The sequence below is a fragment of the Tenrec ecaudatus genome, chromosome 12 (genome assembly GCF_050624435.1).
Source record: "Tenrec ecaudatus isolate mTenEca1 chromosome 12, mTenEca1.hap1, whole genome shotgun sequence".
Lineage (NCBI taxonomy): Eukaryota > Metazoa > Chordata > Mammalia > Afrosoricida > Tenrecidae > Tenrec > Tenrec ecaudatus.
Genome location: NC_134541.1, coordinates 53,132,554 through 53,146,523, shown reverse-complemented (window position 1 = coordinate 53,146,523; position 13,970 = coordinate 53,132,554). Strand labels below are relative to the sequence as shown.

At 37.8% G+C, this 13,970-nt stretch overlaps 1 protein-coding gene across 1 annotated transcript in view; it reads right to left on the bottom strand.

Moving 5' to 3' along the window:
• Positions 1-1,030: 1,030 nt before the first annotated feature.
• The window catches only part of XRN2 (5'-3' exoribonuclease 2), a 95,214-nt gene continuing 82,274 nt past the window's right edge, over positions 1,031-13,970 (bottom strand). Inside the window, exons 29-30 of the mRNA XM_075564048.1 lie at positions 7,315-7,459; positions 1,031-3,959 (exon numbers count right to left, since the gene is read on the bottom strand). Coding sequence (XP_075420163.1) covers positions 3,894-3,959; positions 7,315-7,459 — 211 coding nt within the window. The 3' untranslated portion in view covers positions 1,031-3,893. The remainder of the gene's footprint in view (positions 3,960-7,314; positions 7,460-13,970) is intronic.

Genomic DNA, 13,970 nt, shown 5'->3' with positions numbered 1-13,970 from the left:
CACAACCACCAGGAAGGACTGGCCACAGGGTCTGTTGAACAAAACCTCTCATTGCAAAGCGAGCTAGTGAACTGCAAATGAGACATTTTCTAAATGTTTTGGAGTTTTACAACAACCTGGTTTGGCTTTTACAATTTAAGAGCATATGCTAAAATCCAGAATAAAAGTTTCAAAGAACAGAAGAGATTGCATATACTTCCTGTAATGTGTTGGAACGTAAATTGAAGTAGTGTGCTTGTAATTTTGAAGGGCATAGAGGAAAGAGTATTTTGTATAAGGGAAGGCAGGGTGGAATCCAGTTGTCTTCTATTTAAGTCTCTGCTTAGAATTAAAGCCTTAAAAAGGGTTGACTTCTTTGAAAATAGATGTGCTCAATTTCCCTTCGGCTAACAACTTTGACCAATTTTAAGCAAATCAGACTCAATCCAGTTTGATAAATGCAAACACTGTCGATGTATTTACAGAACTATCCCATCATTTTCAAGTTTGTGATCCTTATGGAAGCAATTTTTTGAATTTCACCTTTTGGATAGCCCCAAATACTTCAGCTGTCTTGGTTAACTGCATTTAATATTGATCCAAATAGACATTCAGAAAACTTCCTAGAGATTAGATTTTTATGTATGTTTGTGCACAAGTTAAAAGAATGCATTTTGTGGAGTCCACAGAAACCCCCCTATGGAGTTCAAAGCATGGGTGATTCCTCACCCATGAAAAACCCTTCGACTTCTGAGTCCAATTTGTGAAACATGACTACCTTCTATCCCAAATCCCAGTTGGACAGACAACTAGGATGCATTTTAGGGATATAAATCGATAGTCTTTTTTTGTCAGAATTCATGGGTACCTGGGGAAGTTTCAAAGACGCACAGATGTAACTACAGAAATATACTTCGTCTGGTGAGTACTAGATTTAACTGTGATTTCAAGCAACTTTAAATTTAGAATGCAAAACATGTTTTTGTTCGCTTTGACTGCAATTGAATGTTTCTTTGAAATTGAGTTCTTTTCAGTTTTTTAATCCATGTGATCTCTTATTTCAATGTGTTAGGCGACTTCTAATACATAATCTAACTAGAAATGGGCTATTTCTGCAGTAGTGTAGTGTAATAGCTCCATTTACACTTTGCACAGAACACTAAAGCATGTTCTCTGATGGGCTATCATTCCTTAAGTACAGTGTGGGGAGCTAAGCCTCACAGGCATTCAACTTCACCAGGAGCGGAGGAAAAGCCCACCAAGAATTTGTTGACCTTTCTGTTCTGGTTAGAAATGGTAGAGCAGTTGGATCAGGAAGAACATGGGTCTGAATCACAGCTGTTAGGCTTTGGGGGTGGGCAAGACATCCGGCAAACAAGAGGGCCCACCACGCTGCTGTTGAGGAATGTGGAATCAAAACCCAGTCTTCGGATAATGTTCAGATTTTAATTTCTAAGCATAGTTAAATCGGTACATTAATACTTCAACATTTAAAACACTAGCCTTGCAGCTTTCTTCCGAATTCTCTTTATACTTTCGTTTTTTCCCTTTGTACAGGGAATCGGGACGAAGTAACGGCGCAGGTTGAGGAGCTGCATTGATGCGGAGTGCTGAGTAAGGACAGCAAAGGGCTCCTAGGTGGCCCTGCAGCTCCAAGAGCTCCGAAGCGGCGGCCAGGTCTGCGGCGGACTCGACAGCCCCACTTCAAGGGAGGTCCTAGTGCTGGTACGCTCTGCTTGCACTGTGGCTAGCCAGACATAAACTGTGTCCAAAATACGTGGTACCTTCACTTTAAAAGAGCCGCTAGCCTTTCCCTGTGGTGCTAACCTCACCCAATTCCTGTCAGCGGTGTCTCCAAGCCTCATTAAGGCAGACAACCTCCACTGAGGACCTGGAAAAAGAAGAATTCTGGACCGGCCTCCCAGGAGCAGGATGGGACCTTTCCAGAAGCTCTCCAGTGCCAAAGGAGAACATGTCATTAATTTCAATTTGCCTTTGTGACGCTAAATGGCGAGCGATTATCACTGTGAGCTGGCTTTGTACCTGAACATTCTTAGGACACTGCCATTTGATCTTTAAAATGTAGACAACTACTCATTAAGGGACAATAAAAGTTCAGGCTGATTTCAGATGCTAAGGCTTTTTTAAAAACCTTAAAATGAGACTGAAAAAAAAAGTGCTCCATTTAAAGGTAGAGTGTAATTGGTCCCTTGGCTTTTTTGGGTATCAGTTTATGAAGGGAATCATTTATTGTTTCAAATAGTCTTCTTGAAGCTACAGAAAGTATTGTTGAAGTTAACAGGTAATTTCTCTGAAAGATTCAAAGGTGGGAAGAGTTAAGATAGGGATAGGGGAACTTTTCATAGTGAAAAAAGGCAGCAAGAGATAAGGGTCCTGAAATGAAGATTCAGCTGGCTGACACCCTCTCTGGTGGGCTTACGAAGGAAGCCACACCCCTAATGGATTATTTCCAAGAGAGTCTAATAGCTTAAAATAAAACTCCAAGTCTGAAGCATGGAGGTGGGGATGGGGGTAGGAGGAGTAGAGATTTGAGGCACCTAGAAAGCTCTACGCAATAAGACATTTATGAGCTGTTTTGGAATTTGTAATACTTTAGGTGACTATACATGTTTGATACTTGGAAGATAAATGTCAGAAATTTAAAAGCAAAAGGCAATATCACTTTAATGTACACTGGTGATAAATAACCAGCTGTGTTGTTAATTTCTGGTGAAGAGTCTCTTTGTCAACAATAAAGGACCCTGCTGTGCTCACCAATCAATGATTGTGCTTCAAAATATTCAAGGTTAAGGTGGGATTTTTTTTCCATGTAGATTAACTACTGTGCCTTAGTTGAATATTACTGCAAATTGTCTAAGCCAAAAGATCAAAGAGAAACTTTATCTTAAGACTCTAAAACCAAGACGAAGAAAATGTAAACAAAGCAAGAAGTTTACATATATGCCTAAATTTACAGTAGCAATCAAATGAGAATATGCCTGAACTACAAATAGATTGAAGGGATCAGTTACACTTACTAGCATAAAAAGAAAGGGTACAAATGGAAATCTATTATGAAATAGTGCCCCTCCCCCCAGTCCCATTTAAAAAAAAGCGCCTAGGATCGTTTATTATTTAGCTATAAATTACAGTTTCAATGTTTTTCTTAAAGATTTAAGGCAAGTCTTTAAACTGGAGTACAGGTAATACATGAAATTTGAAAATTTATTTTCAGAAAGATCTGGTAATTAGCCAAATAACTGACATAGTAATATATATTTCCTATAAAGCTTTTTTTTCAGTTGTGTTGTTAACCATATTTAAAATATCTCTGTCCAGTGACAGATTCGGACATCTAACTGTAGAAATAAATTGTTTTCAAAAGTAGATTTAAAAATCATACGTAGCCCAGATGGTCAAACTGAAATGTTATAAAAAAAATAATCAGAATACGAGACCACAGTTTAAAAAATTTTTTTAACTAAAATGCAGAAATTTTCATAAGACAAGCACATTAATGAAATGTTTCCAAAGAAATACCGAACAAGTGTTCTTGAACACATATACATACTCTCATTGGCTGAGGGTTCCAAGAGTTTATATCTAGTTTTTATGCATTAAGAAAGAGCATGGATCTTAAATGACCTAGAATACACTCTTTTGAAATCCACAGCTGGGATGATTTTTAACCACAGTGAAAAACCAGCAGTCTTATTTCAATCAAATGATTCACAAGCAATAATAAATTCAGATTTGTAAAGCAACATAAAACAGTTATCAGAGCAGTAGAAATTTACACAATTAAAATAATCAAAATACTGTAGTTTTATTAAAAACTACTCAAAAAAGAAATCTTTCCACAAATAGCATAAAACAGAGAACAATGAAATGTTTGGGGAAAGCTTTACAAAAGCCTAATTCCAATTGTATCTTCCTGAAGGTGGTGGCAAAGGGTATTTCCTTCCATCTCTGGGATATCCCTGAAAATAAACACACACACACAAAGATTATTAGCGCTGCAAAGAAACTAATCTTTCGTTTTTACAGGAAAACAAAGCATAAATGGCTGCTGTCTTCAAGGCATGGCGTGTGGAAGACCTCCATAATTAGATGCTTTTGGTTCACAAATGGGATGGGAAAATTGGGGATGTGTACACATGCCATTACTGAATAGTAACCAAAAAGAAAGCTTTAACAATCACTGAAGAACTTCCCTAAAATGAAACAGTTAAATAGCATGTATAGAACAGTAGTTCTGAACCTTCCTGATCATTCACAATTATCTTGTCATACAGTGTTCAGACATAGTATGCTGAGTCCTTGTGGTATAGGGGCTACGCATTCAGCCGCTAAACCACAAGGCTGACAGTAGAAACCCACTAGCTGCCTCTAGGGAGAAAGATAAAGGCTTTCTATTCCTGATCTACTCTGCCACATACAGTTACTTTAAGCCAGACTGACTCAATGGTATTGGGCGATCATAGGGGCCCTGGTGATGCAATGGGGTAAGCATTGGTTGCTAATCACAAGCTGGTATTTAAAACCACCAGCTGTTCTGAAGGAGAACATGAGGCAGGCTGCCCCTGTAAAAATGTGTGTCTTGAAACCCCAAGGAACAATTCTATTCTGACCTATGGGGTCACTATGATTTTGACTAGACTCATCAGCAGTGGGTGTGGTAGTTGGACAATTTTTTGTCAACTAGATACCTCTGGCTAGGGGTGGAATTAAACTTGTCGATCAGGTGGTAGTTTGATGATACCTCCTTTGGCTTGTGGCCTTTTATTAAGAGTGAGGGACTCTGGGAACGGCTCTCTGCCACTTCACCTTCCTTTTCTCTGGGACATCATTGGGACTCTTGTGTCTACTGCTAGGGATGGATCTAACCAAGAGCTGCCAGTGTCTTGCCATGTTTCCAGTGACTGGATCCATGTGACTCTGCGATCTTCCTGCTTCACCATTCTGCATCACCAGCATGAAGCTCCGTGCATCTGAAGAGGGACTAGCACTGGACGTACGGACTTGAGTTGGACTGGGCTGGGATGCCTTTATGATGTAAAGCTACTTCTTGATATAAGTTTCTCTAGACAACTCAGTCTAACACAGAGTACTCACTTTGCTTTACAAAAGGCAAGAGTTTACAAAATCAGAACACCTAATGAACAATTAAATGGGAGGATGTTTTATTTATCAATGACAAGAGTAGGGCATTAATACATTCAGTAATTACTGAATTACTGAATTACTGATAACATTTATAATATATCTAGTTTACGAACAAGACAAATGACACTCTTTCCAACCTAATGTGCCCAAGAGTACTAAAGTTATTTAGATTATGAGTAAATGAAGACTCTCAAGTTTACAATGAAGGCTAAGGCCTAGTTTAGGTACATAAACTTCACTACACATAGTGATGTCATGATTTTACTTTAAGAACAATTTTCTGCAGCTTAATAGTGTAGTGCTCCAAAAATTATGAATTAATACACAGTCGTATTTAGTGCAAGATAAGTGACTAGAAAAAAGAACTATTTCTAAAACATCCTAAAAGAATAGGTTTCTCAAGTGGTAAGTTTACCAAATGGTTTATATCTTCTAAGTGAGTAAGACTTTTACTTCTTATAACAGCAGAATTCCTTTAATAGATTCCCTCCTCTGAAGAAGATAATGAAAAACAATGAATTGGGATCCGTAGTCAGGGGAGTCAAAGAGTACCCAGCTTATACAATTGCCACATTGTGTGAAGTTTTAACAGCTCCTAATTTGACAAATGAGATGAGTTAGGCACTGAGCTGCTAACCACCTGATTGCTGGTTCAAACACATCAGCTACTCCTTGAGAGAAAAGATGAGGCTGTCCCCTGCTACCAAGATTTAGTGTCTTGGAAATCCTGTATAGCAGCGGTTCTCAACCTGTCGATCGCGACCCCTTTGGGAGTTCAAACAACTCTTTCACAGAGGTTTCCCAATTCCTAACAGTAGCAAAATTGGTTATGAAGTAGCAACGAAAATAATTGTATGGTTGGGAGAAGTCACCAGAACACGAGGAACTACATGTATTACAGGGTGGCGGCCTTAGGAAGGTTGAGAACCACTGCTCTATAGGGTTGCTGAGTTAAAATCGACTCAATGGCAGTGAGATACTAGTTTCATTGTGACTACAGTCATGTAAATAGCATCAATCTACTAGTAAAAATTTTAGAGACCTGGAGTTGATAGTTTTTATACTAAAATTCTATTAATTCATTTGAATGAAGTATAACATATTCCTCTTAAAAGTCATTAACCATTAGTGATTAAAGCAAAATAAGGCAGAAACTTCTAAGAATACACCCCAAAAATATGAGGTTTTCCTTAATTACTAGAAAGAGCCCACATGGTGCTGTCCGGTAAGTGTCAATAGGTCAATAGGTCAAACCCACCATTCACTCTGTGGGACAAAGATGAGGATGTCTGCTCCCATAAACATTTACAAGGGCTCAGAAACCCTAAACAAGGTCATTATGAGTTAGAATCAACTCAAGGGCAGTGGGATGGGTTTACCAAGAGGAGGAGAGCAGGTATTACTTACATAAAGGAACATGTGGCTAGACCACCAGTTAAAAAATTACCCCAGAGTATTGCAAAGCAGGTAGCACACTTTACTATGCAAACAGCATAAAAACCCACTTCTCATTGCTACAGGTGACTCATGATCACTTCCATACTCTGAACAGCAGGATCCTAAACCTGTTTTCTGGCAAGGGCTTAATTAAGAGTATAAAAATATTGGCCAGGATATCAAATACTGGTCAAATGGAGTTTTGTTTTAAATGTTGCAGAAATTGAACATGATTAATAGAAGGTAATAAAGTAAGTGATAAAGCTTAATTTGAAAATTTGTCTAGAAAATTAGGCTCCTTCAATGGTATAGCTAAAGTTTATTAGAATATTAGTAGAAAAATCTTTAGTCCATGATGAATACAGGCAGCACCTGAAAAGTTGGATTCTTCTGGCTTCCAGAAAATTATGATCTATTTTGGGAGATCTAAGTCTCTATAAAAAACCAAATGAAGTCTCTTTAAAGGAAACCTAACATGTTTAGCGATTGGCCATATCTGTGCTTATTATCACTGACTGCCATAATTAAAAGGCTGTGTAGGTAGAAAATTCTTTGACATCCTCAAAGTATAACCTTGAGGAAGGTACTCAGCCTATATCCATTTTTAACAACAGACCAAAAAGTTCATCTGCGCTATTGTCAGCTTACTACAGGTGTGTAAGAAAATATGGAACTCCAAGAGGCACGGCCCAGTGAGCAGCACACTTTCCGTCCCACAGCCCATTTTATTACCTGTCTCCCTCCACGATCGTCGCGGCGAGGTGGGTATCCACCAGGGCCGGCAAGTAGCTGGTACTGGTTTGGCTGTGGCTGAAAGGCTGCATTTTGGTTTTGCAGCATCCGGTTCCATGGCAGCAGAGGCTCAGCCCCAACATTTCTGTGGAAAGTTACCATATATGCATTAAATTAGAAGTTAAGCTACTTCTATAGCAAAAAGTTTGAAATTGACAGGGACCATCTCCAAATTTTAGAATAACCCAAATTACCCACAAATGCTGTATGTAATGGTCCTCATGTCCCTGATATCCAATGCAGGCTAACATGTTTTGTGAAGCAACAGCCTTTGTTAGAGTGTTTAATTAAATGCACATGAATCAAAAAGTCTTGAGTTCCAAAAATTATTTTATTCATTTTCAATTGTGAAATTACCCTTTTAGTCACTTAAAGATTTGGGCCTAAGATCACCAAGTTGGCTACATTTAAAATACTATTTAAAGAATGAACATGGATAAAATACAGGAGAATGAGGCTTTATTTTCAAAACTACCCTGACTCCTCTTTGGTAGTCCATTCTTTCTAGTTAATTGCAGGCTGCAAATGAATTCTTACTGCTGAGTATTTTGAATCCAGGGTAGGGGACTTGGCTGTTTTTTCCCATCCATTATTCTGCTCAATATGTCAGAAGGTCTGATCGGAGGAAACCTTTTCAAGTTCTATTGATGCAGCTTTCAATTGACCACGGTGACCTAGCAACATGAGCACTAATTGGCAAAGGCTGACTGGCATTTGGTGTACAGTGTACAAGGGAACACAGATTCAACAGCTATTATAACCCAGTTTGCCATCCCAGATTACTAGTCAAAGGAAATGTTTTAATTGTCTTCAAGTGCCTATTTTAACTCTGCAGACACAAAGCAATAAGTATAGTATATTAAATTATAACTTAATCAAAAACTGTCACATAAACAATATAGCAAAGATATATCTTCTAACGGCAATAACCATTAAATACATAAACATTCTCCTTGAGGCATTTTCCTCAACTTCCATATTATAGAACTATTAAGAGTACACAAAAGGGAATGCCTCTAATTTATTGGGTTTTTTTTAGTATCAAAAGCTTTTGCGGTCAGTTAAAAGATGTTAGAAGAAATTACAATGAAACTTCAAATTTGTTAAAGTATTATGACTAGCCGGTATTAACTAGACCAGCATTTAAATCTCACTTTCTAAGGTGTGTGTGTGTGTGTGTGTGTGTGTGTGTGTGTGTGTGTAGGAGTGCACAGTTGAGTATTAACTATACCAGCATTTAAATCTCACTTTCTCGGTGTGTGTGTGTGTGTGTGTGTGTGTAAGAGTGCACAGTTGAGTATTAACTATACCAGCATTTAAATCTCACTTTCTCGGTGTGTGTGTGTGTGTGTGTGTGTGTGTGTGTGTGTGTGTAGGAGTGTACAGTTGAGCTCTGCAATAAAGTATTCTTCTCACATCTACTCAAGTCTGAATCTATCTTTTTACCCTCATTCCAACATTTAGTATTCTCCCTTCATTTATAGCTTGCCTTTGTTTTAAACCCAAAGATGATTATTTTTGTGTGATGTTAGTGGATGAAATCAAGAGGTGTAATCATAAAATTTTAAGTGATTCAAAGAAATATATATCTGTTTTTCAGAAATAAAATGCATGTTTAGGGCTTTTAATTATTTTTTAGATTCATTAGAAATAAAAACATGTTTTGGTAAGAACAGGTTCACATTAGAGACAGAAATGGTCTCCAATCTTTGCAGGAATGAGGGACAAAGATTTGTGCCATGATCAGGGAGTATCATCAAAAACTGGCCCACTAATGGAAAACCAGCATGCAACAATATAACTCCACACATGGTATTAACTAAGATTGATTTTTTTACAATGATAAAATGCATGCAAATGAAGTTTCAGGAAAACCTGCTGATATAAAGTTACACATTATAAATATAATTTTAAAATAGCTTAAGAAAAAAAACTACATGCTAAAATTACAGTTCTGCTTTTTAAAGTTCCTACTCATTTTGACAAAAATATTTTCACAGATTTAATTTTCCTTATATTATATACTTTATGATTATAGATGAAAAATAGGAAGACCACAACACAACATGAAGCATCATCTACTGATAGGAAAACAACAGGGCAGAACTCAACTGACCAAGCGAACTCACAAGCTAGCAGCTCTGCTAGGCTATCTTTCTTTGCTGAGGGGTGGCAGAAGGGACTTATTTCTTTTGTTAAAGGAATATATGGATTATATCTATTGTCCAAAAATTGGAAATTATTCAAGAAAAATAATGTTGTTCTCCACCATTGTTTAAAATGTACTGTGGAAGTAATGAACTAAGAGCCTGTCACACTTAGTTCTAATAAGATTTTCACTACTTACTATAACTCAGGTAAGTCACAATAGCTATAAGCTTGTATTTTCTGCAGTGTCTTGTGAAGTCTGAATGGTTGAACTGACATGTGACACAGATATGACTGATGTAATATTTTTGTTTAGTTTAGGATGGCCAAATTCAAACTTGATTTTCCTTATGATAAAATAAATAGTATACTCCTTAAATGAGCATGAATCAAGACACGTACTATAGAAGTCTACGATGTTCCACACTTAACTTTACTTAAAGGCATGACGTTAACCTGAAAAAGAAAACATGCGTAACACTAGCAATACATAAAACTTGCCTCCCATCTGCTGGCTCGACAAAGTCAGTCAGTACTCAGTAATGTCAGAACTCAGCTTTAGCAGATTAAGAGGGAAAACTATGGACATAAGGGCAAGGGATGGGAAAATGATTATGAGCCTAAGACATCTTTCAATGTTTACTGCAGGCAGGAAAAGAAAATAGATGCTGGATTAGAAATAGCGTGCCCTAAAAGTAGGAAGCAGATCAATAGAATGTGGAAATTATCAAATAATATCATTAATATCACAAGTTAAAATTTAACTGAGGATAAAGAAATGGTTGAAATAGTTCATGGAATGAGGGAAATCAATGCTGTTATCAGAAGGTTCTTAGCTGAAAACAGAGAATACTAGGTACTTATTGATTCCTTAAAAACTTTCAATTCTGTGAATCATCAGAAATTATGGATACCACTGACAAGAATGAAAATTCCAAGAATGGAAACACTGTAATTGTGCTCATGTAGAACCTATAAATAAGTCAAAGGGCAAGCTTTTGAACAGAGCAAGGGGCAAACCGCAGGCTTTAAAACCGGGAAAGGTTTATACCTTTCACTACATATTCCATCTCTATGATGAGCAAATACTCAGAGAAACTGGGCTATATGCAGAAGAATGCAACATTAGGATGGAAGGAAGACTCATTAAGACCCTACAATATGCAGATGACAAAACCTTGTTTACTGAAAACAAAGAGGACCTGAAACACTTACTGGTGAGGATCAAAGAATAGTCTTCACTATGGATTTACACTTCAACATAAAGAAACAAAAATCTTTGTGTCTGGACCAAAATACAACATCAGGGGAAGTGGAGAAAATAATGAAGTAGTTAAGGATTCCATTTTATTTGGGAGCCACAATCAATGCCCATAGAGGCAGCAGTCAGAAAATCAGATGGTGTACTGCACTGAGCAAATGTGTTCCAAATAATTTATTTACCCAATTCAATATTTCAACGAGGACAGGAAAGGTAAAACGAACATAGGAAACAGGGAGGAAGTGGGATAAGTAAGATTGAGGGGATTAAAATGTCTGAGATGAAACAAAATGTTTGTGAACTACTAAACATAGAAACAACTTGATGCTGCACTTAACACAAGACGTTCTATTGTCACTTTCCCCAAAGCACGTGAAAGCCGTCAAATAAATAATACCGAAGGAAAACAGATGCCTTTGAATTATGCTGCTACCGTAATGTGCCAGAACAAACACATTTCTGTTTGAAGTAGTACAGCCAGAATGCTCCTTGGAAGGAAAGAAGGAAAGACTTTGTCTCACATATTTTGGAGACGTCATCAAAAGGGACCAGTCCCTAGAGAAAGTATCATGCTTGGTAAAATAGAGGCTCAGTGAAGAAGATGACTGTCAACGAGGTGAAATGACAACAGTGGCTGAGACAATGTCCTTAAACATGGCAATGACTGAGAATAATGCAGGACCAAGTTTTGTTGAATATAAGATCACTCACGAATAAGAAACAACTCAACAGCACCTGAAACTCCCAACAGAGCCTTTCCTTCCCTGGTAACTGTAATAAGCCCACCCACCACACATTGCCGTGCTTAGTCCCAACGACCAGGTTGTTATGCAAAAGTAGGTAAATGGAGGATGACAGCACCAAAATGGAGGATGATCACCAAATGGAGGGTGACTACATCATTGTTGTTAGGTGACATGGAGTCCATTCTGACCCCTAATGACGCCAATGCACAACAGAAGAAAACACTATCTAGGCCCATGCCATCCTCACATTGTTCTTATTGCCAGAACCAACGTTGCAGCTACTGTGTCAATCCATCTGCTTGAAGGCCTTCCTCTTTTTCACTGTCCCTCTACTTTATCAAGCATAATGTCCTTCTCCAGTGACGCATCTCTCCTGACAACATGCACAAAGGATCTAAGACAAGGGAGCATTCTGGCCGCACTTCTTCCAAGACATATTGGTTTAGTCCTTCTAACAGTCCATGGTACTTTCAATATTCATCACTAGTACCATCATTTAAATGCATCGTCGTCTTCTGTCTTCTTTTATTCAATGTTTAACTTTCACATGCTTATAAGGCAGATGAAAATATCACGGTTTCAGTGAGGCACACCTTAATCCTCAAAGTAACACCCTGGTTTGTCAGTACTTTAAAGTGGTCTTGTGTAGCAGATTTACCTAATGTAATCCATCTTTCAATCTTTTGACTGTTGATGAGCACTGATTATAGATCCAAGCAAGACAAATTCTTGACAACTACAACATTTTATCCACATATCATGATGTTACTGGTCCAGTTGAAAGAATTTTGGTCTTTTAAAAACTGAGTCATAATCCATCCTGAAGGCTACAATCTTTGATCTTCATGTGAAGTGCTTCAAGTCATCTTCATGTTCAGCGAGCAAGGTTGTGTCCTCCACAAACTGCATATTGTTAGTAAGCCTTACACTAATCCTGATGCTGCTTTCTTCTTCTTCATATAAGCCAGTTTCTGATTATTTGCTAAGTATGCAGACTGAATAAATACGGTAAGATACAACCCAGATGCACACTTTTCCTGATTTTAAACCATTACATTTTCCCTTGGTCTGTTCGCACAACAGCCGTTTGATCCATGCACAAGTTCTACATGAGCACAATTGAATGCTCTGTAATTCCCAGTCTTCTCAAGATTATCCATAGCTTGCCAAGGTCTAAACTGTCAATTGCAATAGAACATAACTAAATATCTTTCTGGTATTCTTTGCTTTCAGGTAAGATTCATCTGATATCAGCTATACAGTGGTTCTCAACCTTCATAATGCCTTGACCCTTTAATACAGTTCATGTTGTGATGACCCCCCCCCCAACCATAAAATTATTTTTGCTGCTTTTTAATAACTGTAACTTTGCTACTGTTATGAAGCTGGCCACCCCTGTGAAAGTTTCATTCAACCCCCAAAGGGGTTGCAACCCACAGGTTGAGAACCACTGAGCTATGACATCCCAGTCTTCTGAATCTGGCTGGAACTTCTGGCGGATTCAGATTCCCTGTAACATACTGCTGCCACTGTTGTTGGGTAGTCTTCAACAAAGTTTTATTTGCATGCGATATCAATGATATTATACTATAATTTGAATATTGTGTCACCTCTGGAATAGGTAGCAATATAGATCTCTTCTAGTCAGTTCTCAAAGTAGCTGTCATCCATAAAAAAGTGAGTTAGTGCTTCTAGTGCACCATCAGTTTGTTGAAGCATTTCAATTGATATTCCCTTAATTCCCAGAGCCTTGATTTTGGCTAATGCTTTCAGTATAATGTAGATTTCTTCTTTCGGTATCTATAGTTTTTGCTCATATCCTGCCTCCTGAAATGGTTGGTTGTTAACCAGCTTTTTGGTGGAGTGACTATCTCTGTGTGATCTTTCCATCTTCTTCTGATGCTTCCTACATCAATCAGTATTTTGCCTATAGAATCTTTTAAGATCACAAAGGTCTGAATTTTGATTGCTTTAAGATCTGCTGAGCATGTTCTTCATTTTTGATTTGCTAACTCTACGTCTTTGCACAGTTCATTATATTTGACTTTCTTTTCTCAAGCTGCCCTTTGAGATTTTCTTCTACTCAGCTCTTAACGTCTTCATTCCTTCCATTTATTTGCCACAGCTATTATATATGAAGAGGAAGTTTCAGAGTTTCTTCTGAAATCCACTTTGATCCTCTTTTTCCTGTTTTATTAATGACCTTTTGCTTTCTTCATGAATGTTTTTGATGTCCTTGAAATTAAGGTAGGATAGACTGAAGGTCTTATTTTGGGTTTAACGGACTTGTTTTAATTTTCTTCATATGAGCAACTGATGATCTATTCCACAGTCAACCACCGGCCTGGGTGTAGCTGCTGATACTGAGCTTTTCTATTGCATCTTCCACAAATGTAGTCCATTTGATTGCTTATTATAAGCAAGTCATCGGTCTTGCCAAA